Source organism: Carlito syrichta, unplaced genomic scaffold (genome assembly GCF_000164805.1).
Source record: "Carlito syrichta isolate Samal-C Ts95f unplaced genomic scaffold, Tarsius_syrichta-2.0.1 Scaffold306593, whole genome shotgun sequence".
Lineage (NCBI taxonomy): Eukaryota > Metazoa > Chordata > Mammalia > Primates > Tarsiidae > Carlito > Carlito syrichta.
The window spans coordinates 182,645-198,492 of NW_007250689.1; the positions used below are offsets into that span (position 1 = coordinate 182,645).

The window sequence follows — 15,848 nt, forward strand, 5'->3', positions numbered from 1 at the left end:
TCCCTGTTAAATCCAACGAAAGGGGTGTTATAAATCTGAGATTTCAAGAGATGATATTCTGTCTTTTGTGTCTAATAAGTCAGTACATAAAAATTCTTATGGTTGAGTTAATATTTCTGTCTTTCAATCATCATTGATATCATCTGTTGAAAAATACTAAGACAAAAATTCATAATGCATATTTGGGTGTTCCTTAACATACTGGCAGGAACTGACGAATATTTAGAAAATATAAAATAAGACTTATGCTGATCCTCATCTTACTGACAGACATAAGGAAACTAATAAACCTTTCCAAGAAACAGAATGCTCTTTGAGTTGGAAGAGAATCTATAAACTGAAAGAGTTTTCAGATCTAAGATTATACTGGCAAAATGAGCCCATAACCAGTGGTTGGATTTCTGAATCAGCCCTATTTCATATTATATTTGGTTGTTTTGAATCATTCAAGTTTGAGACAGTATAATGGTGTTCCAATACAATGCACATTACTACATACATTTTCCGTTTAGGAGAGCATACGAAGTTAGGTATATCACGTTATTTTATGCTCTAAAATATATTATTCATGTTTGCCATTTTCTGATTACAGTTTCATTAACATACTTCCTGATCATGATGTGCATTACTATCTAGAGACTTCTATCCCATTGATTTAAAGGAGCACTTAGAGGAAAAAAGTCGTTTTATCACTTAAGAAAGTTATCTAAGCCGGGCTCGGTGGCTCAGCCTGTAATCCCGCGCCTTTGGGAGGCTGAGGTGAGTGGATTGCCTGACCCCGCGGGTTCGAGACCCGCCTGGGCAGCGAGACCTCATCTCTCCAACAAATCAAAAAATCAGCCGGGCGTGGTAGCGCATGCCTGTAATTCCGGCTACTTGGAAGGCTGAGGCGGAAGGATCGCCGGAGGCCAGCTGCACTCCAGTCTGGGCGACCAAGTGGGACTCCAACTCAAAAAAAAAAAAAATAAGACCTAGAAAGCCAACAAAGGCAAATGCCGAAAGGCCAATCCACACAAGGTGGCTGGTAGAGCAGGCCCCATGAGGGGACAGCTGAACATTCCCACTGATGGGCTTAGAAGCCAGCACCCCTCCAACGTGAGGTACAGTGTATGCTGTGTGTGAACACTACAGCAGACCTGAAGAGACAAGTCAGACTTCTGCAGGCCGAGGATATTCCAGACAGTGGGAAGAGCATAAGCAATGGCTCAGAGGCTTCCTTAAAGCCAGAGACCCCTCGGAGACCATCTAGCCCAGTGGTTCTCAAGTGTGGTACCTGGGCCAGCAGCACTGACATCCCCAGGTCCTCTGAGTCAGAAACTCTGGGATTGGGGCCCAACAATCTGCATTGCAGCAAACTTTCCAGGTGATTCTAGTACATGTCAAAGTGTGAAAACCTCTGATCCAGCCCACTGTTGCCCAAACTATGTTCATAGAACACTTACCTGTAGTAAGTTAATGGGGCAAAAGGGGATCCATAGTTAAGTAAGTTTGGGGAGTATATGCTCTACACTGCTTGTGGAGAGTCACAAATCATATTAGCATGTTAAAGACTCTGAGAAGTCCTGCAGTACAGAGCTTTATTTTGTATTCACCGGTGCTGCCTCAGATTGATTTTTCAGATTGCCCACTAACATTTCTTTTACCATTCTCTTAGAGAATGCTGATCTACATCAATCCTCATTTTCCACATGGATAAACTGAGGTCCAGAGAGGGTAAGAAGATTGCCCAAAGGCACAGAGGGAGAGTGTGGCAGTGCTGGAAAACACCATAGCAATCCACCTCATCCCAGAAGGGCTCCGTGAGCTTCCCACCACCCTGCACCCTCTGTCCTTCCATCCCAGTTGTGTGTCCCTTCGGAACTCTGCAGCATGGAGTCGGTCAACAGGACAAGGGTGTCTGAATTCTTTCTGAAAGGATTTTCCAGCTACCCAGTCTGGAGCGCCTGCTCTTCCCTCTGTGCTCAGCCATGTACCTGGTGACCCTGCTGGGGAACGCAGCCATCGTGGTGGTGAGCACGCTAGACGTCCGCCTGCACACGCCCATGCACTTCTTCCTGGGCAACACTCCATCCTAGACATCTGCTACACGTCCACCTTCGTGCCCCTGATGCTGGTTCACCTCCTGTCATCCCAGAAGACCATCACCTTGACTGGCTGTGCTATCCAGATGTGTCTGAGCCTGTCCACGGGCTCCATAGAGCACCTGCTGCTGGCCATCATGGCCTACGATTGCTACCTGGCCATCTGCCGGCCACTCAGGTACCCCGTGCTCATGAGCCGCCGGCTCTGCTTGCCGCTGGTGGGGGACACCTGGGCCCTCTGCCTCCTCAAGTTGGTGACGTAGACAGTCATTACCATGAGGCTGCCCTTCTGTGGCCGCCACGTGGTCAGTCACTTCACCTGCGAGATCCTGGCAGTGCTGAAGCTGGCATGCGGCAACACGTCACTCAGTGAGGCCTTCCCGCTGGCTGGCGCCATCCTGCTGCTGCTTGTCCTCACGCTTATCCTGGCCACCATCCTGAGGGTACCCTTAGCCACCGGGCGCCACAGAGCCTTCTCCACCGGCTCATCACAGCTGGCTGTTGTGCTGCTTTTCTACGGCACCATCATCTTCGTGTACATGAAACCCAAGAACAAGGAGGCCCACATCTCTGACGAGGTCTTCACGGTCCTCTACGCCGTGGTCACACCCATGCTGAACCCCGTCATCTACAGCCTGGGGAACAAGGAGGTGAGGGAGGCCGGCAGGAAGGTGTGGGTAGGAGCTGGGCCACCAGGTGAGGGAGGGCAGGCTCTGCAAGGGTGCGGGTGTCAGGTTAGTCGGTGAGGCTGCCCTAGGCCGATGCCAGTGAGGATGGGAGGAGGCTAGGCTAGGGCCATCAGCTTGGTATCTTCATCCCAGAAGGGCAGCACCACGTCTCACTGATCCTGCCACAGAACAGCTCCCAGCTCGCCCTCTGCCCCCCGCCATTGCCCCAGGCCAGCTCTCACACCCCAGCCCTCAGCAGACCCCCTGGCTGATCTCAAGATTTCAGTCTCGTCCCTGCCGGCAGTCCCTCCTCCACCAGGCAGCCAGAGGGAGCTTTTTGAAAAGCACTTGTAATCGCATCACCCGACTGCAACCTGTAAGTGGCTCTCCACTGCTCTCAGGACAAAGTGGAGACTCTTCAGTGGGCACTTGAGGCCCTCACCAGCTGGCTCTGCCTGACTTGCTCCCCAACCTCCCTCCTCACAGCCGCACACAGCAGCCAAATGTGAACCCCGACATTCCCTGCACTGCCTAGCCCTGTGCTCTTCTTGGGTTCTCCCCACAAGGCAGAGCTACCCACCCCCAGCACTCAGCTCCATGTGTGAAAGGACTGACCTTTAGGCCCAGATTAAATACCACCTCTACCAGGAAGACACCCCACTTTGCTTCTCTCACTGTGCCCCTCCTGTGTTGTTTTCAGTGTTACTCTAAGAGCAGGGAGTGTCAGATTCTGCTTTGTTCCAAGGTCTAGTCTTGCCCAACCCCAGAGCCTGCACAAATTTGTTTTTCTCTCTTCCTTCCTTCCTTCCTTCTTGATGGGATCTTGCTTTGTTGCTCAGGCTGGAGTACAGCTCACTACAGCCTCAAACTCCTGGCCCCAAGAGATCCTCTTGCCTCTGCCTTCTGAGTAGCTGGAACTACATACAAGTATGCACCACCATGGTGCGCTAATTTTAAAACAATTTTTTGTAGAGATGGGGTCTCGCTATGTTGTCCAGGCTGGTCTCAAACAATCTTCCTACCTGGCCCTCCCAAAATGCTGGGATTACAGGTAAAAGCTATTGTGCCTGGCCTAAGTTTCTTAAATGGATATATGAACATGTTACCGTAGGGGAGATAATGGCAGAGGCTGGAGTTCTTCCCAAATCTGAGCAGACCTGAGATGAAGTCCACATCCATCTAGGCAAGGCCTAGCCCACCCAGGCGGTAACAGTAGAGGCAGCAATGAAGCCCAGAGTCCAAAATCCTTGGACCTGTCTATCCCTGGAATGCCAATTACCCAGAGCAGCCCAGGGCCTGGAGCCTCCCCGTTCCCACCTTGCACCCCCATGTCCCCACCCCCGGAAGCAGCAGCAGCAGCTGCCAGTGCCCACTGCCTGGCATCCAGGCCTCCCCTGGCTTTGGGAGGCTTTACCCCTCCTTGCCCGACCCCCACCACCCTGCCTAGCTGCCCCTTCCTGGTGCTCAGTATCTTCTCAACTTTCCTTTCTGAGAACTCAGTGGGGACAGACCCAGATTCACACAGCATTTCCATCCCTGCCCTGCCTTTGCCTCAGTGGCACCATCTGAACAATGGAAGAGCTAGGTTCGGCCTCCAAGCAGCAGTCCAGCTCACCTGCACCTGGCTGCAGGTAAGCACAGCCCCCGCACAAGCCCACAGTTCCCCTCCCAGACTTCTCCCACTCCTCTCTTGGTCGGAACAGAGACGCAGAGAAGAGGAGGGGAGAGACACTCAGAGCTCTCCTGCCTCACCAGAGAGAACACTGTCAGTGGCTGTGATGTTTGGCTGGGCCTTGGCTGCACGACAGGAGTTTGGACTTTAATCTGTGGGCACTGGGTTTTACAATCAGATTGACTTTTAGCACAGTCTCTGGCTAGTTACCATTTTTCATCTTGTTTTACTGTAATGGCCACTGTGAGGTGCAGCACGGTGAGGTGGGTGGTGTCATACTGGTGGGAGTGGGAATACATCCATTTGAGCATCCTGAAACATAAGCTGGAAATATAAATTAAGAGCCTCAAGAACTTCCAGACCGCTGGACCCAACACCTCTCCTTCTATGAATCTAGTCTAAGCATGTAATAAGAGGTGTAATAAAAAATTTATATACAAGGATATTAATAACAGCATTAAGTATAGTAACAAAAATGTGACAATTATTTATAACAAAAAAGTAATCATCTTAATGTCGAACCATAGAAGAACATTTAAATAAATTCTGGTTGAGACCAATAATGGAAGAGGATGCAGCCATTAGGAGGCATTTTTGAAGAATATTTGATGATGGGAAATGCTCACAATGTAATTAATAGAAAAAAACCCAGAACACATAACACTATATTTTAGTCTGATTCAAATTTTATTTTTCAGAACAGGATACCACATGTTCTCACTCATAAGGGGACTCTGAACATTTACCATAATACTATAAGAAAGGGATTGGCAGTAGTGGGATCCTGCGGTGGGAGGGAGGGACACAACATCAATCAGGGTACCTGATCTCAAACCAGGCAAAGTGGGAACCAAAGGGAGGCCCAAACTTTACCTGTATGATGAACACTTGTATACCTAATCCTGAATTGTACCTCACATCTTTAAAATAAAAAAATAATAATAATAAAGAGATAGCCAAGTGGGGCACTGCCAGGGAGGGGCAAGTACCTAACATCAATAGGGGTAACTGATCTCAAACCAGGCAAAATGAGAATCAGTGGGAGGCCCAAACTTCACCTGTACAACGACCACTTACGTACCTAATCCTGAATTGTGTCCCACATCTTTAAAATAAAAAAGGGGCCGGGTGCAGTGGTTCAAGCCTGTAATCCCAGCACTTTGGAAGGCAGAGGCGAGAGGATCACCTGAGCCCAGGGATTCGAGACTAGCCTGGGCAACTTGGTGAGACCTCGTTTCTGTAATATATCAAAAAATTAGCCAGGCATGGTAGCACACACCTACTGCTACTTGGAAGGCTGAGGTGGAAGGATCTCCTGAGCCCAGCAGGTCGATGCTGGGGTGGCCGTGAGTGTGCCGCCACTACATTCCATCCAGCCTGGGCAACAGAGTGAGACTCTGACTCAAAAGATAAAAATAAATAAAATAGCCGGGTTTGGTGGCTCAGCCTGTAATCCCGTGCCTTGGGAGGCTGAGGTGAGTGGATTGCCTGAGCCCGCGGGTTCGAGACCCACCTGGGCAACTTGGTGAGACCTCATCTCTACAATAAATAAAAAATTAGCTGGGCGTGGTAGCGCGTGCCTGTAATTCCGGCTACTCGGAAGGCTGAGGCGGAAGGACCGCCGGAGCCCAGCAGGTCGAGGCTGCGGGGGCCAGCAGCGGCCACTGCACTCTAGTCTGGGCGACACAGTGAGACTCTAACTCAAAATAAATAAATAAATAAAATAAAATAAAAAGGATATATCAATTAAAATCTATTAATTAAAAAAACCCAAATTTTATTTTTCTAAAGTATTTTCTTATGGATATATGAAAAAGCATGTATGTAGGAAATTATGGGAATTCTGGAAAACCATGACTAAATATTAATGAACAGTCATTTCCTCTGGGTGATGAAGTTACAGATAAGTACTGTTTTTTAATTATTCTTTTTTATAATGTCCAATACTCTATAATGACCATGACTTTGAACTTAAAAAATAATGCTATTCATTTTTAAATGGAAAATCACCTTGCCCTGGGAAGGGGACAGATGGGAAGGGCTTCAGCCTGGGGGTGGGGAAGGGAGGCAGCTCCTGCAGGAGTCCAGGCCCTCAGTGAGGCCTGGGCCAGGCGAGCAGCAAAGAGGAGAGGCTGGTACTAGGAAATATTGGGGAGATATGTATTACATATGTAAAATAACATTTGGGAGAGAGAGATATCATGTTTGGGATTACACTTGGCCCCTGGACAATGCAGGACCGCTCCACAGTCGAAAATCTGTGTATAAATTTTGGCTCCCCACAAACTTAACTACTAATAGCCTATTGTTGAACAGAGCCTTGTCAACAACAAATAGTTGGTAAATACACATTCTGTATGCTATATATACTATATACTGTATTCTGATGGAAAGTAAGCTAGAGAAAAGAAAATGGTATTAAGTAAATCGTAAGGAAGAGAAAATATATTTCCTGTTCATTCAATGCAAGTACAGTATCTTAAAGGTCTTCGTCACCCACCCTTGCATTGAGTACGCTGGTGGTGGGGGGAAGAGGAGGGTTTGGTCTTGCTGTCTAAGAGGTGGTGGTTCATCTGTTTTTTCAAACTGTCACAAATCTCCAAAAAAATTTCCCAACATATTTATTGAATAAAGATGCGTACAAGTGGACCCTCACAGTTCAAACCCATGTTGTTCAAGAGTCAGCTGCATATACATTATAAATGTCAAATGATATTTAGGAGATAGAGATATAATATTGGAGCTTATTTGGGTGGACAGAGGTGCTCCCCACTGAGACACTGGGATGGGGAAGACCAGAGCAGCAGGTGGGGGAGGGAGATGATGCTGAGTTTGTTTTAAGCCCCTTGAGTTCTGGGTATCCATGGGGTAGCTAAAGGGGGGTGTTCCATGAGCAGATAGAAAACAAGTGGCAACTATCTTCCAATTTTTGACTTCAACTTGTGTTCTTGATAAAAATTCCAGGAGACAAATCTTAGTATAATATGAAATTTTGCAACTTCTGCCTTAAGGCTGTTTTTAGTCTCTAAACTGTGTCAAGTTGTTATTCTTTACTGTGAAAAGACCGGAAAGAGGGGAGGGGAGCAAAGCGGAGGAATTGGGGGAGAAAGAAAGCGGTCAGAGCTCATGTGCCTGATGTCCTGACTTAGTCAAGTCCCTCACACGCACTCAGTGTCTCACACCTTACAAGGCAATGGACTTGAAGCGTTGATGAATTCAGATCCTTACAGCAACCCGGAAAGGAGACAACCCATTTCACAGCCCAGACACCCAGGTCCAGCGGAGGGGAGTCCAAGGGACAGGATTACAGCAAGATCCAGTCTTCAGATTCTCTGTCCAGCGTCTCTCCTGTGCCTACCTCACCTCTGCAGGGCCAAGGAACCCAGAATCTCTGAAGTCTGCGTCCCACGGCTGCCAAACTTCAGATTTCGTGTAGTTGCAGTTTGAACTTTAAATTGGGCAGGGACTGTGAGGTCCCTGAGAGCAGGGAGCAAGTGGACTATGAGGCAGGGGAGCAGGAGGCTAGTCCTCAGGGAAGGGAAAATTGTGGGGGATGGAAGGGGGATGGCCTGGGCCCCAACCCATCCCAGCACAGTGCGTCTGCTGGTAATGAACTCAACACTTCCCAAGCCCCTTCTCAGCTCGCCTGACTCCAGCTCCCCACAAACCTGGAGGCCACTGGCCAGTAGGTGGGAGGTAAGAAAAATTCATGTGACATGCTGATTATTCTCATGAAATCTTTTAAAAACGTTTAAAAAACAGAATACTTGCTTGGAGAATGAGACATAATGATAATAATAACTCAATACCACTGACTATTTACCATGTGCCAGGCTCTGTGCTAAGAGCTTTATGTGATTCATCTCACTGGATCCTCAAAATAATCCCATGAGGAAATAGCAATCATCTCCATGTTACAAGTAAGGACGCTGAGGCTAAGAAAACTGTTAGCAAGTGGCAGGGCTGGAACTCGCACTCTGGCCAACCCGACTCCAAAGCCCACCCTCACTCCCCTGCCACACAGCCAGGGAGCTGAAAAGCAGGACTCTCAGATCCAGGTGTTTCAGAGAAACTGTAGCTGAAGCTTTCTTCTTGTTACGCTCCTCTCCTTTCTTTAAAATAATTTATGAAGTCTAAAATTTCATAAGTTTAAAACAACTTATGAAGTATTAAATGGTTAAAATAGATTTACCAGCCAATGAGATTGATATGCTATCTACCTTGCAAAGTAAGCCTGGATCTATTGGCTGTCATGTTGGAAGTTGCTAGAAAGATGTGAGGATAGGGTTCAGAGTACCAGAGATCACCTCGTTGATGGCTCCACTTCTCAGAAGGAGAAACTTGACCAAAGTCATACAGCAGAAAAGGAACAAAGGCCAATAATCAAACCTGGGTCCCAACTTGACCAAAATCATACAGCAGAAAAGGAACAAAGGCCAATAATCAAACCTGGGTCCCTTCCCTCCCAGTCCAGGGCTCAATCTAGGCATCATCCTGCCTCTCAGTAGATGTGCAAGTGGGGAGCGAAATTAGACAATTCTTTTCAGAGACACTCAAGGTGCTATCACCCTGTGACTGATTTTCCAGGACATGACAGAGTGAGACATTGGCATATGGATGCTAGAGTCACTTTCTGAGTGTGTTGTGAAATGCCATTGTACCCAAATACGCTCAGTAGTATTTCTGATTCTTTTCTTTCTGGGCATGTGGTAGGATTCCACAGGGCCAGTGGGCTGTGGGCAGATGTGACATATGTCACTTCTTGGACAGAGCATTGAACTGGTGTGTCCTTTCCCAGCTATAATAACCAGTATGTCCCAGAGGATGGAGCTCTGTCTGCCAGGGTCTCTGAGAAGAGCCCCCGGAAACACTCAATAGACATGTAGCATGAGAAAAAATAAACCTTTGCCATGTTAAGCCACTAAAATGATGAGGTTGTGTGTTACCACAGCAGAACCTAGCCCATGTGGACTTTCCCACTAAGGGAAAGCAGCTGCTCCCATGGCCCACTCTGTGCCCGTGTTGCAGTCAGAGCTGTTGGTACCTGGCAACCTGGTATTTTCTAGATACAGACTCATGTCTTTGGGGCCATAAGCCTGTGATTTCTTGTGCTGGCTCTAATTTCCATGAATGTGTTGTGATCAGAGTCTTAAGTTGTGAGGAATCCCACCATGCTCCTGATGCAGCTCCTCAGAAAGAACAGATATTACTACAAGCAGGAGACAGCACTCTAAAGACCTTCTCCTAGCGATCACAATGGCTGCATCACTCTGTTGGGCCAAGTGTATTATGGAAGAAGGGAGCATTGATCCAAGGTAAGACATTAGGCCAAGATATTTTGTTTTTTTAGAGACAGGGGTCTCGCTCTGTCACCCAGGCTGGAGTGTAGTGTCACAATCATGGCTCACTGCAGCCTCAACCTCCTGGGCTCAAGTAATCCTCCTCCCTCAGCTTCCCAAGCAGCTGGTACTTCAGGTACAAGCCACTGCACCTGGCTGGGATCAGAGTTTTGGCAGAACAGCACTGAATCTCAATAAAGAGTCAGTTTGATTCAAATGGCAATTACTGACACCTCCTGGCTGCAGTCATTGGAAGGTGACAGCGATGAATCAGATATAGCCCCTTCACTGCAATAGCTCACAGTCTAGTTGGAGAGATATATTTAACAGAACTACAATGCAAGGCAAAATGAAATTAACCTATGCTAATAGCTGTGTGATCATCCTGTTGTCAGGGTAGTCAGTTCTATGAGGGCATCTGAGAAGGCTGCATAAGAAGGTGGTATGAGAACTGAACCTTGAAGGATGAATAGAAGAGGAAGACCACTCCAGGTGAGAAAACTGCCTGAGGAGAGGGACAAGCTCGACAAGGCGTGGTCCAATAAGGCAGGTGTGTACGGGATGCAGTGGAGTGAGACAGGAAGGCAAGCCAGAGCCTGCGCACAAAAGCCCTCAAATGCCTCCACCACTCCCACTTGGTCTTTTTGTTAGAGACAGGGGTAATGAAGAGACACGCAAGTCGGGTGGTTTCCCAACCTTTACTTGCTTGAAAACACCCCCACAGGCCGGGCTTGGTGGCTCAGCCTGTAATCCCAGCACTTTGGGAAGGCAAGTGGATTGCCTGAGCCCACAGGTTCGAGACTAACCCAAGCAACTTGGCGAGACCCCCGTCTCTACAATAAATCAAAAATTAGCCAGGCATGGTAGCGTGAGCCTGTAGTTCTGGCTGCTTGGAAGGCTGAGGCAGAAATATTGCCAGAACCCGGCAGGCTGGCACTGGGGTGGCAGTGAGTATGCCACTGCACTCCAGCCTGGGCGACAGAGTGAGACTCCAACTCAAAAAAGAAAGAAAGAAAACATTCCCACATCTGTGTCGTGTTGAAATGAACACAGGTCTTTTTGTAACAATATACCCAGCAAAAAACAAGCCCTTGTATCATTCCTCTCTCCAGATTTTAGGTTTTCCTTTGTTTTCACATCCCAGACTCAAAAAGAATCTCAGCAGTCTAAAGCCCAGAGAGAGAGAGAGGGATGTATCTAAAGTCACTGAGTGAGTGAATGATTGTAAACTCCATGAGGACAGAAGCCGCATCTGTCTCTGCTGTATTCCCAGCACCTCGCACAGGGCCTAGCACATAGTAGATGCTCAATAACTATTTGTTGAATGAGTAAATGAATGAGCCATTCATTTACTTGGGTAATTCCTCATTGTTTGCCAAACCTCAGCAAGAAAAATCCTACCTGTAGATGTTCACATGGATAATATTTAAGGACAATTATAGACCTAGATTACCCAACTGCCCTGTACATTCCAGAAACTGTCCTTTAATAATCACCCAGATTCAGGGTAGAAGAAGGAAACCTCACAGGCTCTGAACAATGACAGCCCTTGTGCAGCAGGTGTCTGTCACTGAAGGTGGACCTCAATTACAACATGTTATTGCACCATCTAGGAAGCACCTACACGTGCATGTCTCCTCTGAGGTACACAGCATCCCCAGCTTTTTTTGACCTGCAGTCTCCCTCTGTTGGCCAGGCTGGAGTACAGTGGCATACTCATGGCCCCATAGTCTCAACCTGCTAGGCTCAGGCAATCCTTCCACCTCAGCCTTCCAAGTAGCTGGAACTACAGGCGTACCACCACACCCAGTTTTTTTGTTTTTTTGTTTTTTTGAATAATTGTAGAGATGAGGTCTTGCCAAGTTGCCCAGCCTGGTCTCAAAGCCCTGGACTCAGACAATCCTACCGCCTCCACCTCCCAAAGTGCTGGGATTATAGGTGTGAGCCACCACACCAGGCTAGCATCCCCAGTCTTCGAGGAGGAAACTGAGTCTCAGAGAGGCCAAGTGACTTGGTCAATATCACACAGCTAATTTGTGCTGAAGCTGAGAAGCAAAGCTGGGTTTGGGAATCATGCAGTTTACATCTGCTGAGCGTCTGCCCCTGGCAGCCCTCCCTGGGTGAGGTGCTAGAAGGAAGGAGGCAGCGTCCTGCTCTCAAGGTGTAGTAGAGAAGACAGGTGCACCACACAGTAACACAGGGAGACGGCCAAGGGCTGCGGGAGCTCAAGGAGGGAGCAGGTAACTGCAAGGGACAGGAGGAAGGAGGAAGAGACACAGTGCTAGGCTCTGGAGATTAAGCGGGAACACCCCCACAGGGCAGGAAGGGAGGGTATGCCTCCATGTTGGGCAAAGATTTAGAGCTGGAAAAATACATGATTTATTCAGGAAAGGCTGTGTCCTGCAGTTCCTACAAATGGTGGATACAAGTAAACAGGAAAAAAAAAAAAATCTAGCAGGACAGACAATGCTTTATCGCTGTCACAGAACACTGTCCTCACAGTCAATCCAGGAGTAAAGAGCAGGAGGCGGGGAGGGGGTTGGATTATATCTTCTGAACAATAAAAGTTCACGCTCAGCTCCTATTTTTCCTTCAGACAAAGAACCACATGGCCATAAGACAGCTGTCCTGTCCTAACAAGACTATTGTGCTCTGGGGACACTTGGGCTCCTCCTGTGAATACCTGCCACTGGCCTTTCCATAGAAGGCAGTGAGACCAGCTCAGCAGGGCAATGAAAACTCTTCAGTGACTGACCACACTTCTGACAGATTGGCGTCTGACTCTCCTCATGTGGCATCAGCGCCAATACCGTTTATCCTAAAAAGTAACATGGAAGCCAAGAAGCAAGTCACTTGGCTTTCATGACTAGGGTTAGGTCCTGTGACCAATAACTCTGTTGAGATATGTATGTTGTCTTTTTTTGAGTTGGAGTCTCACTCAGTCACCCAGACTGGAGTGCAGAGGCTGCTTCCGGCCACTGCAGCCTCGACCTGCTGGGCTCCGGTGATCCTTCCGCCTCAGCCTTCCAAATAGCTGGAACTACAGGAGTGTGCTACCATGCCCGGCTAATTTTTTTGATTTATTGTAGAGATGAGGTGTCACCAAGTTGCCCAGGCGAGTCTCGAACCCGCGGGTTCATGCAATCCACTCACCTCAGCCTCCCAAAGCACAGATTACAGGATGAGCCACTGAGCCCGGTTTGTCTGTCTTTTTAAAAATCAATGAATGACCTTATGATTTCTTAGGAGAGATGACCGAAATCAGAATTATACATCCTGTGGAGCTGGAATGTTTGACTTTCATGGCCCAAAGGACCACTAGGTGAGTACCATCCCTCACTTACCTATCTTCCAGAGCTCATCTCACCTGATTCAGGAAAGGGGGGCATACCTGTGACAGATGTGGAAACTTTATGTCCACTTTTTCAGGCACTGCTATCACCCAGTACCTGAATTAATACTAGCACAGAGTAAGCACTCAATAGATATTCCTGGGTGAATAAATCTGAAACCCCATGGGCATAATTCAGTCCATATGAAGTCATAACCTAGAAAAGATGCCAAGAACACTTCGGATTCCAAAGGAGCGTGTCAAACAAGAATCCTACTCCATTGCCTCCTCTGAGGCCACCCTGAGAGGAGAGGAGAGAGGAGAGAGGAGCCCAGGAGACTGGAATGTGAACTGCAGAGCTGAGAAGGCCAGCTTGCAGATCTGAAGTCCAGCTCCCTCGTTACACAGATGGTGAAACTAAACTCCCAAGAGGGAGGCTGACCTGCTGCAGGTCACACATCCAGGTCATTTGGCTCCCAGGCCAGCCAGAGTTTTTTCCAAAAAGCTGTGTGGTCCAGATGGAAAAGGAGAGAGACTGAGATGAGTGGGGCAAACCAGACAGCTGTGACAGAATACGTCCTGCTGGGGCTCCGTGAGCACTGTCACCTGGAGATGGTCCTGTTTGTGCTCTGCCTGGGCATCTACTCTGTGAATGTGCTGGGGAACTCCTTCCTCATCGGGCTCAACATGCTGGACCCTCGCCTGCACAACCCCATGTCTTTCTTTCTCAGCAACTTCTCCTTCACGGACATCTGTGGCACCTCCTCCTTTGTGCCATTCATGCTAGTCAACTTCCTGGAAGCCCAGACGACCATCTCCTTCCCTGGCTGTGCTCTACAGATGCACCTGACCCTGGCGCTGGGCTCTGCAGAGTGCCTGCTCCTGGCTGTGATGGCATACGACCGTTATGTGGTTATCTGCCAATCATTCAGGTACCCAGAGCTCATGAATGGGCAGACATGCGCATGGATGGCCATGCTGAGCTGGGGGACAGGCCTTGCCAACTCACTGCTACAGTCCATCCTCGCCTGGCGCCCCGCTTCTGTGGCCACAATGTCATCAACCACTTCTGTGAGACCTTGGCCGTGCTAAAGCTGGCCTGTGGGGACATCTCCCTCAATGCGCTGGCATTAATGGTGGCCACAGCTGTCCTGATGCCGGCCCCACTCCTGCTCATCTGCCTGTTCTACATGTTCATCCTGGCTGCCATCCTTAGGCCTCAGCTGCAGGCCGGCACAAATCCTTCTCCACCTGCTCTGCCCACCTCACAGTGGTGGTGGTTTTCTATGGAACCATTCCCTTCATGTATTTCAAGCCCAAGGCCAAGGGTCCCAGCTGGGATAAGATTATTGCATTGTTCTACGGGGTTGTGAGGCCCTCACTGAACCCTATCATCTATAGCCTAAGGAACACAGAGGTAAAGGCTGCTGCCCTAGCTCTGCTGGGAAAAGGTCTGCTCTCCAGGAAAGTGGTCCATTGCTGCTACTGTTCTCCATCCCTGTTGGTCTGCATAGGCTAGGTTGCGCTGTGTCCATGAGCTCAACTCTTCAGTGGCTTAAGGCCATTAAGGTCTGTCTCTTGTTCGTGCTGTAAGTCCATTAGAGGCTGGCTGGGATTCTGCTTTGCATCCTGGTCTTCATCCTTCTGGGACTCTAGATGACAAAGCAGCTGGGACATTGCTGGTCACCATGACAAAAGGGAGAGGGAAAGAGACAAAGCCTGTACTGACTCTGAAAGCTCCCACTCAGAGACCTTGCTACTTCTACTTAATTTCACTGGCCAACACAATGGCAGCTACAAGGCACGTGACCATATCTGACATAAAGGTGGAGGAGAAACATAGCTGCCAGGCATCTGGGAGAAGAGAGAGAGGTATGAGATTCGCCTGATGACTGCCGCACCCTAGAGTCTACTGGAGCTACTGGAGATTTTGCTTCCTCTTCTCTGACCATCATCCTTCAGGGGCCGCTAGCAGGTTATCTGTCCTGAGAAAGCTCTGGTTACCTCATTTGTGGTGGCTTTGACTGGGTCAACCAAACTAGGATGGTACTTTGCTTCCCAGAATTTCCCTCCCAGTGCAGGTCTGGGTTAGGGTTGACCACAGAGAAATTCACCTGAGATCTAAGAGGCAAGAGTGAAACAGGACTGGCGACTGCAGGAGTACTCACATGCTGTTGGTGATTTGCTGGCCAAATCATTACCTGTTCATGCAGTCCATCCAGTTTCCACCAGATCCTCCTTCAGCTGGGCTGAGTCCTGGGCCAAGTGTGGCTCATGGCAAGAGCTATCAGCTTCTCCTGCAGGTCGCCCTCTGTGTCACTGAGATGGAAGGCATGAGAGCCAGACACAGGTTCCAGCTTTTCTTTCTGTGTGCCCTTGCTCTCCCTCAGTCACGCAGAGCTCTTTCCTGACTGCCAGCCCAGCTGACCCGTAGCAGCTTCAGGCCCAAAACCAAATGCAGAGGTAACTGTTTTGCATAGGTTTCTCAAACTGCTCCCATGATGGCATAGGTCTAACCTCTTTAATAAATTCCTTGCATCACTCATAGTGGTTTTGCTACTTTGGTCAAACCCGAACTGATTTATCACTCTTCTGATCAGTAACCTTCTATGGCTCCCCATTTCCATAGCATTAAGTTCAAATTCTTCTCCTGAGTCCTCAAGGCCCCCAAATCAGGCCCCACCTTCTTATTCAGCTGATTTTCCATTAGGCCCCTCCCATCCCCTCACCTTTTTTTTTTTTTTTTGTTGGAGTCTC

The 15,848-nt window shown here is 48.5% G+C and overlaps 1 protein-coding gene and 1 pseudogene across 1 annotated transcript; both read left to right on the forward strand.

Moving 5' to 3' along the window:
• Positions 1 to 1,569: 1,569 nt before the first annotated feature.
• Positions 1,570 to 7,857, forward strand: LOC103265483 (olfactory receptor 13J1). Its single transcript, XM_008063144.2, is given in 5 exon segments — positions 1,570 to 1,930; positions 1,933 to 2,061; positions 2,064 to 2,758; positions 4,033 to 4,380; positions 7,642 to 7,857. Coding segments are annotated over 5 exon segments (1,449 nt in total). The 5' UTR covers positions 1,570 to 1,869.
• Positions 7,858 to 12,920: 5,063 nt separating this feature from the next.
• On the forward strand, positions 12,921 to 15,828 carry LOC103265457 (annotated as a pseudogene).
• Positions 15,829 to 15,848: the final 20 nt, after the last annotated feature.